General features: G+C 42.3%; 1 protein-coding gene across 3 annotated transcripts; it reads left to right on the top strand.

Annotated features, from left to right (window-relative positions):
• The first annotated feature begins 232 nt into the window (after positions 1–232).
• Positions 233–17,849, top strand: slc16a5a (solute carrier family 16 member 5a). Of its 3 annotated transcripts, none has more exons than XM_031843677.1 (5): positions 233–3,545; positions 11,494–11,960; positions 13,918–14,061; positions 14,356–15,195; positions 16,578–17,849. In XM_031843677.1, exons 2-5 carry the CDS (start codon positions 11,597–11,599, stop codon positions 16,847–16,849), a joined length of 1,620 nt encoding a protein of 539 aa, XP_031699537.1. In that variant the 5' UTR covers positions 233–3,545; positions 11,494–11,596; the 3' UTR covers positions 16,850–17,849. The 3 variants fall into 3 exon arrangements, with proteins under 3 accessions (XP_031699537.1, XP_031699535.1, XP_031699538.1); XM_031843675.1 differs by having other exon boundaries at positions 233–322; XM_031843678.1 differs by lacking the exon at positions 233–3,545 and having other exon boundaries at positions 11,148–11,960.
• Positions 17,850–18,429: the final 580 nt, after the last annotated feature.

The raw sequence follows: 18,429 nt of genomic DNA on the forward strand, positions 1-18,429 counted from the left end.
TATAGTACTTTAAACGTGTACTCCAGTACAGTACAGCCCGTATAGAGGCCTTCAGGGTCCACACAGCAGCAGCTCCCCGGCTGTCCTCTGCTCTCGCCGGGGTATGGTGCAACAGCGCTGCTGTGCAGGCCCTCCGGCATCCGACCCTCCCATCACGGTCGCGTCAGTCTCCTCCCACCGTGAGGAGGACGCTGGAGCTCCGCGACGAGGAGGAGCAGACCCCCGCCCGGTACTGAACCGGTAGTCATTGAGCAGCGACCGCGCCTGTAAACACTGTGATTAACGGGGGAGCTGCAGGACCACGATCAGCATTAAAAGAAAGGTGATGTTTTAATTGTATTTCCTCATAAAGTCACGGAAGAGATGCTTACATCGCTTCCTCTTTGTAGCGAAAGTGCTGATGCAGTGATGACCAGGATGTTTGTGTGTGATGGTGGAACCACTCTCACGTCTGCGTAAAATAATCTGCTTTAATTAAAGAGCGATAGTTAGTAGAGATAACGTGATGGGGTCTGGACCGTGCTCAGGTTCGCTTAACATCCGTAAACAAGCCGAAAACCATCACGAGTTGACACGTGGGTGGATGTGTAATACCGTTTAAAATGTGCAGTTTAAATATTTGATGCTGAAGCAGCTCAGTTTTTCGCTGCATATTCCACTATTTGACATGTTAAAGAGGCCGCAGATACGTTGCGGGGCTCCCTTCCCTCCGTGGGCCGTCCCGCAGGAAGGACCAGCTGCTCGGCATCACTTTTATTTAACTACTCACAGAGTATTCTCTTCAAGGTACATTTATTAATTGTGTAGAAGAGGACACATGGGTGCAGGACATGAGTCATGGGCGGGTAATAACAACTATGACTTGCATAAGGCCATATCTCCTCCATCAAAACTCACAGACTTTATCGTTGTTTGCCCTCTTTTAGTTGTTGTTGTTTAGTGTCTTTTTTTTTTGGTCAATTTGTCATTTAGTGTCTTTTTTGTTGTCATTGTGTGTCTTATTTGGTTGTTTTTGTTGTCATTTTGTCTTTTTTTAGCATTTGGAGTCTTTCTGTAGACATTTTGCCAATTTTTGTTGTATTGCATCTCTTTGTAGTCATTTTGTGTCTTTTTTTAGTTGTTTCATGTCTCTTTGGGGGCATTTTGTGTCTTTGTAGTCTTTTTGTGCATCTTCCTGGTTGGTACGTGTCTCTTTGTTGTGATTTTGAGTGACATTTGGCAGGTGAATGTTAGGGGGCCCCTGACTCTTTGGACCCCTTGGCATGCAGGAGATATAAACAGTTCATGGCTTGGTGGATCAGATCAGATTGCTGAGATATGTGAGGACTCCTGTTGGGGGTGGTCACCACTGCACAGTCCATGTATTTTTCTGTGCTTTTGTTCTAACCATGGATATGGAAATGTTTGGCATTTATTGAGGAAATATTGCTGTCTTGCCAAGAGTTATCTATGCTGCAAATGTAAAGCAGCCTGCAGCTGCAACAGTGCTGCGTTGCTGTTTGCAAGCACGTGTTACAAATGATTGGACTGGTGGTTACTCTGACGATAAGCGCTGAAACCTGTGCAAATACCTACGTCTGTATTCCGAGGGCCAAGCATGTGCTCTAGTGTTCTGCACTTCAGGGTTTAATTTAAAGGTAAGAAGTTGTCATTGTTGTCTTTTTGCATCACAAGTTTTGCAGTTGTGAAAATTGAACCAAAGCCTCTGTAAAATATTGTATTGACATATGCGTGTAATGTTGAGGTGTCGACATACATTTGGCCACAGAGTGCATGTCTGAGTACAGGAACATTAGCTCAGAGTTGTATCATCAGGAACATAATCTAGGAACACGTTGCTCCGCTCAGTCCGTTGGTACATCTGGAAATGAGATTGAGAGGCTTTGAGGGGAAATTCTACTGCAGCATTTGCACAAAGGTTCATTCATTCTCGAGGGTTTCCACAAGTGCATGTTAGCCTCATGGTTGCCAGATTGAGATTCCCTTTGCATCCGCACAGGCATATTTAACCCAGCACACTTCCCCTTTGTTTACTCACACTCTGACCTGCAGACATTCAGGCTGGGTTGCACCAACAAGAATTAGTTTAATTTAAGATTAGTTGGAATCAAAGTTCATGAATAGGGAACACGAACATCCTCTCGCTGCTTCAGTTGCTCTCGTAGAAGAAAATGTTATCTTTAAATTGTATGAACTCTATTCTTTTATATTGCCTGTGTCTTCCTTCCAGTTCTATCTGTGACAGTAAAGTCTGTGCAGACAGAATCTATTTTACAAAAATGAACAAACCTCTGTGAGTGAAACCAGCCCTGTAAGCGGTCATACATTCATGTATCAGTCACCTATTGCTTTGTAAAACAGACCTGTATTGAGCCCATGCAAATCCACTACTACAGACTTGTAAGTTGAGTTCTGTTACGTGTTATGTCCTTTCTCCTCTCCTGCCTTTCTTTCTCTCTCCTGCCATTGTTTCCTCTTCAAGTGCCAATCAGGTGATTGGGTTCCACAGATTCAAGCGGGCCAATCAGTGTTGTGGCAAAATGAAGAGAAGAGACGGCGAATTGAAGTTGCAACCCAGCGGGAAGTGTTTTAATGCATACACGCCAACATCAACAAGTTCAGCATATCGAAACAAATCCGGTGTATTACTTTTCACAGATTACTTTTATAGTCAAACTTTACCCCTCTTACATCACTTTCCACCAATCAAACAAGTGGGTTGAACCACAAACAGAGCACATCTGATTTCTTCACGATGATGCTCTCCTGACTTCGTTTGAGTCAAGATAACCTTTTGGCAGAACACAGGATTCGTTTACGGGAAATGTTTGCCAAGTGATTTAAGTCAATTATATGTGCTTGATTAAATACCACTATAGAACATTTGAGCTAGTAAGATAATACAAATAACATCACTCAATACTAAGGTTCACTTTCACATAAGGGCGAAAAAACCTGCAGGTTGCATTACAGGAAAAACTCCCTTACGGTCCTTCTCCGCCGAGCGACCACCTTCTGGCATGAAGTGAACCTCTTCTTGATTACAAACGTATATTAACTGATACATCACACATTTTAGTTTCTGCAAAACATTGAACAATACATCGGTATTCATTAGATGCAACATCTTAGATCAAACTATGTATTTACACTATAATACTAGTACATAGACTATATGAATCATGACTTTTAATATATGTGAATGCAGAAATATCTGATGATAATACATTCTATTTATAGTGAAACAGTTTGGAAAGATAATAGAACATGTGAGGTGGTGTTTTTTGGACGTGTATGTACTTTCAACAAAGTTCAGGCTCTCGTCTTTATGCTGAGGTGCCTCCTAGTCCTGTTTCCTCCATGTCATCTGAGTCCTCCAGATAGTCCGGAATGGGAAACAGGTCCGGTCGTCCAACCACTATTTGAGTGAACTGGGCCTTTGTCCCTCGCTCAATCGTCATCATGTTCATCATCTGCCAGTTGGAGATTTGTCATGACACCCATCTGTTTGTCTATGCTCCTCTGGCACTGCCTCCTCAGGATGGGTACGATGCAACATGCCAATAGAAAAGCTACAATTAAAACTATTAATGCGCTAATGCCTGCTTTTACCAACACAGACCCCCATTTTCCCAAAATTTGGTCTACCCAATCCCATGACCACCCCCCTGCCAGCATTCTCCTTAAGCTCTTGCCTCAAACCCCGAATCTTCTTCATTTCAACAGTATATTCAGTAAAACATTTTCACAAGACATTCAATACATGTCGGCTATGTCTGTTGTTTGTTTACTTAACAAATGAAGAGTGGGAATGGTCATAGTTACGTTTTCACAACTTTGGTCTCGTGGTATTGGGTTTTCATACCATACCGGTCTCCTAATGAACGAAGGAGTGATGTTAGCCTGTGGGAACCAGGACACCACAGGTTACCTTACTGTAACCGGTAGTATTGCCGACATCAACCCTTTTCCCATCCGTAGCAAATCCACCACTGGCAAAACATTCATACTCTTCCAATTGATCTGCTTTATAATTAGTGGGAGGCTTATTTTGCGATGTGTAAATCGTAATTTGCACACTTGATATTCAGGATACCGATCTCCATAGTCGTGTTTCTTTTGAGATCCATACAGAGTCCACATTGAACTCCACATGTAGGAAGTGCCAATGTTTTTATTTCCACATCTACATCATAAACATGATTTTGATTCCACATTTGGCTCATTCTGACATCAGCCTCAGCTGTGTGCTCGCTTCCCCTTTTCACATGGTGTGAAGTCGTCTCTTTCTACGTGCATTAGCGTGCAGCTGTCTGAACACTGGATAGGCTGGTTTGGACTTAAATGGCAATGCTGGCATAGGTCCTGGTCTAACATGGGTTGGATTATGTGTGGTTGCATCGTACTCATCTGATTCATGGTTTCTGGCTCTCCTCCAGGACGGCTGAGCCACCGTCTGGGCTCTTACGGCTCTCAAGGTTGGAGTACTGGTAGTTGTTACATTGGATGAGTTCGGATGGCCTCGTCTGCGATAGAAGTTATATCTAACAGAACATGATAAATTGCTACAACACCTCCCCCCTCTGGCCATTCCTATGGCCATTAAAGTATTTACAATTTATCGAAATAGCAAAAATGGTTTACATATGCACATCATATGATCACATACTCGATGAGGTTAAAACATTAGCTGTTTTTGTGAGTTTTAAGCAACTCCATGTTGTAGCTAGGGAATGCTAACATCAGCATGGCAAAATAAATCTCCTGAGATGAGGTGAAACACAGACATCGGACCTCCATCTCTGTTGAACTGTTATAGAGAGACAACATATCAGTGAGGTTCATAACACAATAATCAAACAACTTAAACAATTTGTAAGAAATTCTATCATCCAAGTATTTATATTACCATTATATACATTCAGAATCAACTGTCAATTCAACTGATTCCTTTATCAAGTAAAATAAAAGAAAGCACTAGCTGTTTTGTGAGATCATGTTTCTCAGATAGCAAGCTATAATAATAATAAACATAAGTACTACACAGAAATGTCACTCTCGTAGTTCTACGGGAGGAAAACAGTCAGGCAAACAAGTCTGATGTTGCAGGATCGGCCTTTCTAGATGAACAACGTTGTGCTGCTGGACTGTGAACTTGGCATATTCATACCACATGTTATTCAATGTTTGGCTAAATAGTTTTACAATCGTTTCTTTAATTTGGTGGCTGCTGGTTCTCTCAATATAATTGTCTGCATTTGGTTGTATGTTCTTTAGTTACCATGGTCTCTCATCCATCAATTATTAGGAAACACAATTATTCTTGCACAGAAGAGCAGAAAACACATTGAACCTCTTAGGCCACCATCCCGGACCACGGAATGTGTGCCATGGTGCTGGAGATCTGCCTTCCGTCGCCGTTACTTAAAATCTAGTTTTAAAATCCTGAGGTGTTCAGATGAATGTTACTTAGTTATTCTCTGACAAATCACTACAGTGATATACTTTGCTGTATCCAGCCAGCTGTTTCAGTGAATAACGCATCGTGTTGTATTTTCTAAAATTACAACCTAATAAAATATATAAATAATATTTATTGTTGCAGTTCTCTTACATTCCCTAATGTCAGTTAACAACTAATTTAAATACAGTGATATTTAAATGATCTAATATAGAGGGCCAGCTCATCACATCATCATGTTTTCACAAGAATTTGATTTTGTGTAAAAGAGATAAAATGTTCAAAATATTTATACTAATTGTATTTACGTGCTGTTATTATTTGCTTTGATGATACATCAAGATTTTTAGGACCAGTTAAAGAAAGGGATTATAACCTGCATGGGACATTTTACGTAAAAGTATAAGATTTAATTTCTTATTAAATTTCTTTTTTACATTTAAAAACTGTACAAAATGTGGATCTACCTTTACAATATATTACATATTCCCCCTTTTGCCAAATTATCTCTGCTGTGGGCTAGTTTAGCTTAACAATAGAAGAATTCATGTGGCAGTTGTCTGGGCTCATAATACATTTTAATAATAATAATAAGCCATTATCCATTCATAATTTTTGAATTGCACCAGATGAGGCCCAACACTTTCTCTCTGCAGAGGTAGCCATTGTCTGCAATACTTGAACATCATAAGTGAGGGATAAGTCTCATCATAAGTCTCGTGAGCTAAAGAATAGCCTGACAAATCTGCTTGCTCAGTCGCAGCATCCTCTGCAGCATTCCTGTTGAAATGGGATCAGAAGCGTTGGTGTGAGCATCACATTTCATAACACCGACATTTTTAGGGAGCAGTATGGCTTCTAGCAAGTCGGCCACGAGACGGTGGTGAGAAATGGGCTTGCCGGATGATTTCCAAACGCTTCTGTGTTTCCACAAGGTGCCAAAGTGGTGCACTACACCAAAGGCGTAGCAAGAGTCTGTGTAGATGTTAACTATTTTATCGGCAGCAAGCTTACAGGCTTCCTTCCGTAAGAGCCACAGGTTCTGCAGCTTGAGCAGAAAAGTATGCTGGCAACATACCGCTGCACAGAGTGTCATATGATGAGACTAAAGCAAAACCCAACCAACCCTTCTCCCGTGTCTGGCAAGCGGGATGCCAAACCGTCCACTAACAGTTGTAAATCAGCATTTGGTGGGCGTGTCTGTGAGGTCAGGTCTCGGTGTGCAGACCTGTTCAGGAGAAACAACACAGTTATGTGGCTCTCCATCTGCTGCAGTAGGAAAAAGAGTAGCAGGATTAAAATCTTTGTCATTAAAGGCATCAGTCGAGTCCAGGTCAGTTTCTCATGCACATAAAGATGTTTACCGTGAATGATGGATAGAGGGATGCCTCTGTTTCTGAGTGGTTTGGGATCCACCGTCATACTATGACGTCATTCCTAAAAAGCTCATCATTTGTTTCTTAGTTTGTGGTTTAGGCACATTTTGAATTGTCTGTATTCTTTTGGGAGGGAGGGTTTTGCCCTCTGCTGTGATCACATGTCCCAGATATGAAACTTTATCGAGAGCAAATTGCAATTTGGACGGATAGCCTTGTGACCTTTTGCAGCCAAAGTTTGAGGTGCTCGTGCGTGCACCGACACATTATTATACCAACCTTCAATAAAGACTCAAGAACAGGTGTAATACCATTAATATCTCGATTGAGTGGATATTGATTCTTGCATGAGCGGAAATCAGATTTTGAAATTGGGCAGATCAGGATTTTGGGTGAACACTAGCACCCCTCACCTGTCTTACATCACACATTTGAAACCATGGTGTGTTTTCTTATCATACATAAGTTGAGTTATTCCTTTCACTGGTGACATTGATGTACCTCTTGTTTGGTATACATCACCCTTATCTCTGTAGAGTTTACCAGGATCCTCTGTGTTTCTGAGGTCAGTGAGTATACTGTAGGTCTGACTGTGCAGCCAGTCAGACATCCTCTCCATTCCTGGGCCTCATGCCAAGGACACATGTGTGATCTGCCCTTAAACACTTGTATTGTTTGGGAGACAGAGAAACAGAGACAGCAGCAGCATTCTCTGTCCAACAAATGTAAATAATACAATAAATATAACTTCTCCACTTCTCTCCCTTCTCCAAACAACACCTCCTCAATCCCTCATCTAATACACGTAATCAGCCTGCCTGTGACATTCTGAACATTTTTACCTTTAATAGTGTTTGTCTTGTGGTAACTTTCTAAAACCTTAATTTTTGTTGTAATACATCCGGTATGTGTTTGTCATAGTCTATACTACACTAAATAGTCAGAATCTAAAGTTAACTCACCCTCTGTGTGTTAATGTGTGTGCGTCGGTGGTCCCTCTCTGGGGTCCACTCCACCATGTCCCTCTGACTCGAACAAAACAAACAAAACAAAGTTCGGCAGTATATTTTCCTTTTTTATCAATTTGATCTGTCTGTTCCCTGTTTTCTTATTTGTGTCTTTCTGACCTTTATTTCTTAATCTCTTTCTTTCTCCCTTCGACATTATTCCATATATTTCTGCTTCCTCTTTCTCCTTTTGCTTTAAACAAGTTTTGAGTTAATAACATTTTTGTAGGCTGAAACTGCCTTTTTCAGGGAACCCATTTTATCCATTCTTTCAATTGTTTGGTAGTCTGATTATCTTTGTCCCGCATATATTTTGATATTGGAGGTAAGACCTTGGCATCAAGCTGCTCAGACTCACTTTGACTTTCACCCATTTTCTCTAGTTTGTCGTTTACAGTATCTTCAAAACACTCGTGTCAAGACTCAGTTCAACTTGAATGGATATACCAAACTCTCTTTAAATACTACATGTTAACCAGGACACATCTGTCCAGCTATTGTGCTGTTAATTCTGATAAATAAATGGATAGCTTTTATTATGTTATATTGTCTTTTTAACCTTTTCAGTACCCCTCGCACAGTGATCTTCACTGTGCGATTCTGAGATGGTCAGCAATGCACCAAGTGCAACCAACAATCCTTCCTGTGACCTCCACAACCCCTTTCCATCAACACTCTTCCTCTGATTATTTAGGAACTATGTATGATCAATGTCTGTATGTATGACAACTCTACTCCTCTCTGTACGGAGATAGCGAGCCTGTAAGGCCCCAACACGTGGGCGTACAGCCAATCATACACTAGAAAGGTAGTGCAAGAGTTTATACCGGCTCCTAAATTGAGTTTACGCACACACATCTGGGTGACCTGCCACCACCAAGTACACGGAGCATGAACTCTGCAGACAGAATAGGATCTGGACACAATAGAGCTCGGGATATATGCAGTTGGATTGAAACAAACTATATATATTTATTTATATATATATATTTTTTATTTCACTTTGAACACATTAATCAAGCCAACTAAAATACATTTACTACATGTTTGGCTCCCTGTGATACATAAGAAAAGTTAATGAATGAAAAACAGCAGTTCAACTCTACCATCAATTACTATATTTTAACAAAGAGTGAAAAATAAAAAACTACTGTAAGCTTTACAATTATACAACATCTACGACACTAGTGTTACTAACTTTAAACACTCTAATTGACAAGTTGAAATATAAGGTTTGGAAGCTTTGAGCTTGTGTACTACTGTAGAGTCTCTTTGTAACCAGAGCAACTTAATAAAATCACGATGAAACTTCTACCGTAACAACTTATTTGAGGCTTGGTTAACCTGTTGCAAAAGCGTTATCACTGGGTAACCAACCAAAAACAAACAAACAAGCAAAGCCACCCTGGTGTACTAATCATTAATAATCAGCGGTCTCAGTCTGTCAGTCAGTTTTAGTTCAGGTTTTTATTTCTCATCTTCTTTTTCTAATGTCAGACTTTGACTATGTGTAAGCTTTAATTGTATTGCTTGTACTCAAGTCTTTGTTAAAGAGAGATTCTTATTGTTGGTCTGCTTGTGACAGTTACAAATGTCCACTTTATTTCACCCTTATCAACTCAAGGTTTTTATAGGGAGTTATGTCTCTTCCCTTTATCAATCTCTCCTTCATAGTATTACTTTATCAGTAGGTTACAGTCGTGTGCACACTTTCAAACTCAGTCATTCTATTGTCTATTCGTTAGATATTATTTTTCCTGCTCACTAGATTTCTGCACAAAACTTCTGAGTCTCTAGTCAGCGTAGCTTCCTGCCTAAGACAGAAACCACTCTTAACAGATTCCCTATATTCTAGTTTATTTATATATATATAAATATAAGCCAGTCCTTCTGTACTTCTCTCGAGCTCAGAGAAGGCCTCCTGAGAGGGTTTACTTTAGGACCTGCGTATCACACTCCCAATGGAGTTCTTTAACCTTTTTTGCAGAAATAGCTTTATCATCAGCACACAGTCGCTTTATCATCAGCGCACAACAGTCTCTTTATCATCAGCGCACAACAGTCTCTTATCATCAGCACACAGTCGCTTTATCATCAGCGCACAACAGTCTCTTATCATCAGCGCACAACAGTCTCTTATCATCAGCGCACAACAGTCTCTTTATCATCAGCGCACAACAGTCTCTTATCATCAGCACACAACAGTCTCTTTATCATCAGCGCACAACAGTCTCTTATCATCAGCACACAACAGTCTCTTGAGCTTGAGAGATTCACGGGGCGCTCCGAGTTTTCGCTTACGGCCACATCCAGGCGTCCGGCAAACACAGTGCCGCACACGCCTCTTCTACAGAGAGCTCTCTTTTTACAGCTGGAGATCAAATTGAATCATTTCAACATTTCAACTTTTAGTTTTTTTACCAGCAAACACCAATCTGCCTCTCGGGCCTTTGCCTTTTTATTTTGAAGGGGATATTTTATGCAGCGGAGTTATTCACACTCCTTAACAGTATTTGGCGTTAATGCCTTGTAAAGCTAATGGACACCCGCCATTTCACAGTATAGAAGAACACCCACACAGTTTGTTTTCATGTGCTAATTGAGCGTAACGCAAGTACAACACAGACTACATGAGATATGGATTTTCTTACATTGAGGACAAAAGAGGGCAAAAACCTCAGTGTGTTTTGTGCAGCGAGGTTTTGGCACAAGAAAGCATGAAGCCGTCAAAACTGAAGCAGCATTTGTTGGATCAATCAGCAGCGGATAAACTGAAAACTATACCTCTGTCAAATTACACTATAAGTAGGCAAATTGAAGACATGTCGGATGACATCAAACAGACTACAGTTAGGGCAAGTGGGCATTTTGCATTACAAATGGACGAATCTACACGACCCGGCTCAAAAGGCCGCAACATGAGGGAGACAAGACGAGTATAAAAGTAATCAAATAGACATTTATTTAAGAACAACTAACTAACTAACTAACTAACTAACTGCCAGCCAGCCAGCCAGCCTGCCTGCCAGCAAGCTCCTCCACACAGGAGTCAGAGAGGAGAGACCCCCAGCCAAAGAAGAGGGTCAGCCTTTATAGCTGGGACCTACAGCAGGCCCAGGTGTGGCTCATCAGCAGCAGATTGTCCTGAAAGACGAGCTGAAAACAGGACACAGACCCCCGGTGGAAGGGAGGGGTCGTCACACATAACAAACAAAGCAGTTTTACTCGTTTATGTGAAACATGTGGGACTGACAGGAACAATTTCTCTGCACAAGAGAGCTCCCTACTACCACGACTGCAGATACTTTTAATGGTTTTATGTGAAGCACTTTGAATTGCCTTGTTGTTGAAATGTACTATACAAATAAACTTTCCTTGCCTCTGATCTGACAACGAATACACATCCTGGGTGCTGATAGTTTACTTAGCTGAACCCACACCTTTAGTTCAACTGCTCTGTCCTGTAACCCTGAATATAACCCTAACCAGAGCTCACTGGTTAGAGAGAATTCTTCAGCTTTGTTGTGAACTTTTGTTTCCACTGCGTGGTGAATGAAACTCATCTGAACCAGCCACAGAACTGGACCTGAGAGAAACTTTTCTTCAATATTCTGCACAACCTGATGGATTGTTTCCTTTGTTGCTTTAGGTGTCCCTGAAGGTTGCAGCAGCTACAGTGACATGGGCAGCAGAGGTAAACATACACCCTGCAGAGCCAACGCAGCTGCCTCCTCTGAACTGCAGAGCAGAAAATGACTCAGGCCGATGGAATCAGAGGGACGAGCGATGGCTGCCGCCGACCGGAGGCCTTCGGGGACCTCGAGCGCGCCGACAGTATGGAGAAAGTTCAAGAGGCCAACGACTGTGAATCCGAGGAGGGGATTATGCAGCGAGGTGAATGCGGAGACCCGGCGGCCGCAACGGGCGCAGTCACGGCTCCAGATGGCGGTTGGGGCTGGGTGGTGCTGGCTGCCACCATCATAGTCCTGGCTCTGACCCTGGCGTTCCCCTCCTGCGTGGGAATCTTCTACACCGACCTGCAGAATGAGTTCCACGCCTCCAACAGCGAGACCTCCTGGGTGCCCTCCATCATGACGTCAGTGCTCCACGCAGGAGGTAAAGTAGACAACTGGGCTCCGTTTAGTCAATGTGTAACTTTAAATACCGTACACGCCTCATTTACCGTGACGTCTTTATTAGCTGACGTTATTCAGTGTGTAACATTTAAGTTACCCTTTGATGCCTCCTAACTTTGGGGTAACTTTAGCTCCTACCTGTTGTTTGGAGGAAAATGTGAAACCTGAGAGATTTGTTCAGGCTTTAAAGTGTCTTGCTGTGTTGGTGTTGATTTAAAGAAGATTATTCCATGAGAAGCTGTAGCTCGCTTGTTACCCACAGCTCACAGGGACTTTAGTGTTCTACAAATCAGGACTTCAGGGTTATGCAAACTTTAAAGGGACGTTATGTCATTTTTAAGAGATGAAATGGCACATTGACTCCTTTACAGAAGAAAAGTTGAAGTCATGAACAATGAAACGCACCATTGTTCCAAGCTAATATTCATAGGTTAATACCCTGAGGGTTTTCTGCTACAGCCTAACTTGTTCTGGTACGACCAGTAGCTTTGGTGGCTAATGTTAGCAAACGTAAAATATGAACGTTTCACTTTCTAAGGGTTTAAAAGCACAGTATTTGCTTCATTCATTGCTCAAATTCATATTGACAATGATTATATTTACACAGACGAATAGTGTATAAACTTTAAAAGTATAGTATAAACACCAAAAAGAATGGGACAGAACGTAAATACACTGAATATCTATTACTGAAAACATGGTGATCATCAATTGTGTCAAACGTATTGACACAAATGTCTGCTGATCCTGTATCCATTAGTCAGCGCACAAGTCCTGAGTGTGGTGCACAAAGAGGCCCTCTCTCTCTCTCTCTCGCTCTCTCATCAATAACGTCCACTTCCTTCCTCTTTCACACATTCTTCTGAGCGTTATGTAACCTGCATTAAACAGGGAGTAGTGTTGGCTGTGCAAAGGCAAACAAAGTCAATCTAGAGGATCGAGGTGAATGCCTTCATGTTTCTGTGTTTGAAGCAGAAGGAGCGATTTCCTCTTAAATCTAGTGGAACGGTGGAGTGGTGTGGTGTGGTGAGGGTACGACAGGATATCCAACCCTTGAACGCACTAACCGGAGGGAATGTTGTTAGTCGAGCCCTCTAATTCAGTCCAGGAGTCCTTTTATGTGGGAAGGATTAAAAACTGGTTGTTTTTTTCAGGTGTAAGTGGATATCTTGGTGGAGGGATAGATCCAAATAATACAAGTTTTTACCAATTTATTTTAACAGTTTAATAACGATTATCCAGCGACTCTTTTTATCGACCAGGAGGAGAGAGAAGGAGTAAGACGTGTTGGCGTGAGAACATGTTGGTATGAAACGCATCGTAGCTTCAGAGAGAGACGACACTTCTTTGGGTGTGTCGTCTTTCTAATGATGTATTTTCACAGTCTGATACTTCAGCTTTACGACAAAACTTTGTTGACGTGCAAAATAATCTTTGAAATTGACAAACATCATATGTGAAATTCATGGCACAATTCAAACGGGATCAAATAAGCCTCAGTGTTTCCTAACTACGAAGGGCGGTGCCCCCTTCGATGACCTTTTAACCAATATACCCGATGCGTTTAGCACTAAGGCCTCAGAATACGCAACTTCCTCTTCAGGCATCATGAGGCCAGATGACGGTAGAGATGGGAAACCAATGAATTTGCCCTGAAACGATGCAGCAAATTTTCCTGCTGGCGTTGCAGAATTAGAGTTATATGGGTCGGCCAACTGCCATGCATCAGTTACACACCTATCTCACTCTCTCTCTCTCTCTCTCTCACACACACACACACAGAGCAAACATATGTTCAGTCATGCTTTCATTGCGCTGGTACAGATTACAGCTCAACACAAGTTGTGTGCTGCAGGATCAAGGCCTCGGGTGTAAGCCCTGTGCTGGTTCCTGCTCCGGTATGCATTAACACTAAGAGCATTACGTTTGATCCACAGGTCCCTTTTGTAGCGTGCTGGTGGAGCGACTCGGTTGCCGGGCGACAATCATGTTGGGCGGCGTCCTGAGTGGGCTGGGAATGGCTGCCAGTTCGTTTACCCAGTCCGTTGAGCAGCTCTACATCACCGCCGGGGTTATCACAGGTCAGCAAACATTCGGCTCATTTATTACCCGGGATGATTCGACTGTCGGCAACCTGCCACCGAAACAGCAGCTGGAGACGTCCAGCAGCTCTCTCAGGATTGGTGGAGACCAAAACAGAAAAATGGGACAAAAACATGAAAGCTAATGTTGCTCCATGTGAGAAAGTGTGTTAGTTGGTCATTCAATTAATGCAACATCTATATGTGCATGTTTTCTATACATAATCTTTCAAATCAGTAAATGCAATGCTGCCCCTGTCGTCCCACTCTGAACGTCTCCTTTCATGGTCACAGGACTCGGTTTCTGCTTCAGCTTCCAGCCTGCGGTGACGATCCTCGGCCACTACTTTGTGCGTCGCCGCGCGTTCGCCAACGCCTTGTCCTCCACGGGCACGGCGCTGGGGCTGTGCACTCTGCCCATCCTGGGTAACTACCTCCACACGGAGCTGGGCTGGAGGGGGAGCTTCCTCGTTCTCGGCGCCGTGCTGCTGAACTGCTGCGTGTGCGGCGCGTTGATGAGGCCCCTGCGGGCCCCCGAGCGCCGGGGCCAGCCGCTGATGAACCACGGACCGCCTCCGCCTGAGGAGGAGAGCGAGAGGAAGGAGAGAGGGATGATGAGACGGATGTGGAGCTACCTGGTGGCTTCTCTGAGCAAACACATGGCCTTTGACCAGCTGTGCCACAACCCCCGTTACTGTGTGTACGCCGTGGGCATCACCTGGATGATGCTCGGCTTCGTGGTGCCCTTAATCTACCTGGTTCCCTATGCCACGGCCAACAACATGGAGCAGAGCCGCGCCGCGCTGCTGCTCTCCATCCTGGGTTTGGTGAACATCGTGGTGCGGCCGCCCTTTGGCGTCCTCTTCAGCATGCCCTGGTTCAAAGGGCGACACATCTACGTCTTTGCCTGGGCGCTGCTGGTCAACGGGCTCAGTAACAGCATCTGCTGCATCGGGCCCGACTTCCATCTCCTGCTGGCGTACGTGACCGTCTACGGGCTCTCCATGAGCGTGGTGGGCTCCCTGATGTACACCGTCCTCATGGACGTGGTGGAGATGAGCCGCTTCCCCTCGGCGCTGGGCCTGCTCGCCATCATGGAGAGTGTCACGCTGCTCATCGGGCCTCCACTGGCAGGTAACAAGAAGTCAATGCACTTTTCTGTTTTGTACGAAAGGAAATTATGAATTTGACATGAAACTGCTAACAGAGTCCCCATTGAAAACACTTTGAAAGTGAGAGAAAAAGTCAAATATCTTGTTTTCCTTTAGTTGAGAATGCACAACATTACATACACAACATTACATATGTTGCTGCTCTGGTTTTGTTGTGTGAACACTGTGAACTCCCCCCCCCCCAGCCTTTATGAGAAAAGGATTGATACCTGCATATTGTATACAGTGCAAATCCCCAATGAATGCAAAGAACATTAGAAACGTCACAGACATTGTGTGCAGATGTTCTTAACAGTATGCGTCTCTGCATGTGCTTTAAAGCCATGTTTGTGCTTGTGTGTTTTATGTGAACGGTAAAATCACATAGAGAGCTCGAGGCCAACGCTGTAAATAACACAATGTTCTCAGTCCGTTCAGCCGCCACGCTCACACAAAGGTACGGAGTCTGCTCTTCACTCTGGAGTCTCAGTTCAGCGGGGAAAAGGTCAGACGAGGCCTCGTCTCAAATAACGGTTATGCACCGTCGTGTTTATCTGGTTTCTGACAGCCGGGCCGCAGTGAAACCACAAGTCTCAACCAGATCCCGTCACACAGGAGTCTGACTGGGTTTGCTCCTCCATGTGATCACAACTGAATCTAAAAAAAGAAACACTTTTTTGCAAAGTTACACCTTTTTATTGGTTCCGTAAATTCATTATAATTCCTTTAAAAGTTTCCTGCAAAATCAATATTTGGTATTATTAATCATAAAGTAGGAAAAGAGGGAGAAAGGGTGAAACTACATTTCAAATCTTTGGCCATTCTACATTTGCATGCAGACAAATTCCCCTGAAGTGCACCAACTAACACTCAGTGATTCCCAAATGTTTTGACATCTGATCCCCTGAAGCTGAAGGAATATGTACATGTTTGATTGGTTGCGTGTCTCTTCCAGCTGTGACACGTTAAACCAAATATTTATTTTTAATTTTTTTAATTAAATTTTCCCCCTCTTGCTTCATTTGAACCATTTTCACAAGTCATCTAAGGATTCACACAATTCTGCTTTCCTCAGATTTGGAACCACTGCTCTAGCAATTAGAGTTAATTCATTTTTCCTCAAATAAATACCACTTTAAAACGACAAACAAGGTACATGATCAAAATAACAGCAATAATAATAATTAAGTAAGTAGTGAATACATATCTAAATACACCTGCACATACATACATATATACACACAAACCTTCCTATGAATTTATGAGTTCCATTTGAGGAGTTTTTTTTAGAGAAACGTAAGACCTGTAAAGTAAAACAAGAGAAAAACGGAACATGAATCTAACAATGTGTTCTTGTTTCTGTAGGAGTCCTGATCGACAGGACGGGTCACTACTTCCACGTCTTCTTCGTCTGCAGTGCCATCGTTGCCTCCGCCGCCGTGTTCCTCATAGTGGCGTTCTACTGGCTGGACTCGAAGGACAGGAAGTTGTCAAAGCAGGGCCAACCGTCCACGCTGCCCGGCCCGGCGAGGCCCTCCGTGGACTTGGCTCCCGGCTGTCAGTACAGCAGCGTCCCCACAGAGGGAGACAAAGACAAGGCCTCGTCCAACGGGGCGGAGAACATCAGCACCATCTGAACGTCTCTCTCACGCATCACTCTGACTCTGACAGCTTTTGCAGATTATATCTCCTAATGTTTGGGTCTCGGTGCACCAGATGTTGCAAACTTTACTTTTTTTCTGCCATCTGGTGCAAGTCGAAACAAACGCGGTGAACACATTTGTGCTGTCTGACCAAAGTCAGATCCAAAATGAACAGATGTGCACTTACAGCTACAACAAGATTGTACTATTTATTGCAAAAAAATGCTGCTGATCTTATCTCTGTGATCACACAATCTGTATCGTCAAGCCAAGTTACACACATGCTCCTTTTGTCGAAGAGCTTATAGTAGGCCACGTGGTTGTGAGGAAATAACAAGCATAGAAATGGGTGAAATCATTTGATTAAGAGTTAAAGTATACGTCTCTCTACTGACCAGCAGGGGGCGAAACATATATAATATCTCCAGACTTATCCTTTAATATCAATAACTAAAGAAGTTTTACAGTAGGCCTTTTCACATTACACCCATGTTGATGAGTATTGGTTGCTTTAGATCATTGAATCTGTTTGTTTTCACTGTACAAAATGAATGTACATACTTTATAACTACTACTTTTTTTTTTTTAAATGTTTCTCACGCTTGTCATTCCTTAATGGAACAGTGCCTTTTTGTAGAGCTGGTGCATTCACTACCACAGGATGAAATGAAAAGTCTTTTCAGGAGGATAGAAGCAGATGATTTCATGTTGCCAGCAGCACGGAGTATTTCAGAGGAGACGACACTGTACCTGAGTTTACCTTCAGTCCCAATTAGAGGTTTAATGTGACGGACTTATCTTTCGATTATTGAACAGAGCGATTGTTTTCTGTCGGATGTGACGGAAAAATAAATCCACAGTTTTCAGTTATGAACTGTAAAGTGTCTGCAATGAGAGGATTTATTAGTCCTTTTCAGGGTCGTGTCTTGCTTTGGGCCAAACTATAGCTTTTTTTTAAATACAATCTTTATTTATACATTATGATCGGGGGATGGGGGAAATAAATGTTTGAATATCAAAGTCTTTGTGTTTTTATTTATTTTCACGTGTACATGCTCTCATTAAAAACATCAAAGGAGCTCCACATTTACCAGCTGCAACATTAAAAGGATTAACACATGAATGCATCCATACTTACAGTCCAACAATATTCAGTATACTCTAATATGCACTTGTGGAAGAAGTATTCACATCTTTGACTTGATTAAAATTAGTAATACTACAGGGTATACTATGTTACAAATTAAAGGCCTGCATTTAAACTACTAAAGTAAAAGTGTCAGCATCAAAATATATTTTAATATCAAAATTAAAAGTACTTTGTGCAGAGTTTCAGAATTGGCCCATTTCAGAATAATGTATATTATATTACTGGAAGTATTGATGCATTGATGTTTTCATCACTTTTAGTTTTTAGTCATTTTATCTTAACTTTTATAATATATCCTAATTTATTTGTTTTGTATCATTAATCTGCAGAGTAACTGTTTTAAATAGACCTAGTGCAATAAAGCAGCACTCAAATACTCAAATCATGTACAAGTACCTACAAATTATACTTAAAGTAAAGTTTC

Source organism: Anarrhichthys ocellatus, unplaced genomic scaffold, assembly GCF_004355925.1.
Source record: "Anarrhichthys ocellatus isolate YVR2014 unplaced genomic scaffold, GSC_Weel_1.0 scaffold4, whole genome shotgun sequence".
NCBI classification, from domain to species: Eukaryota; Metazoa; Chordata; class Actinopteri; order Perciformes; family Anarhichadidae; genus Anarrhichthys; species Anarrhichthys ocellatus.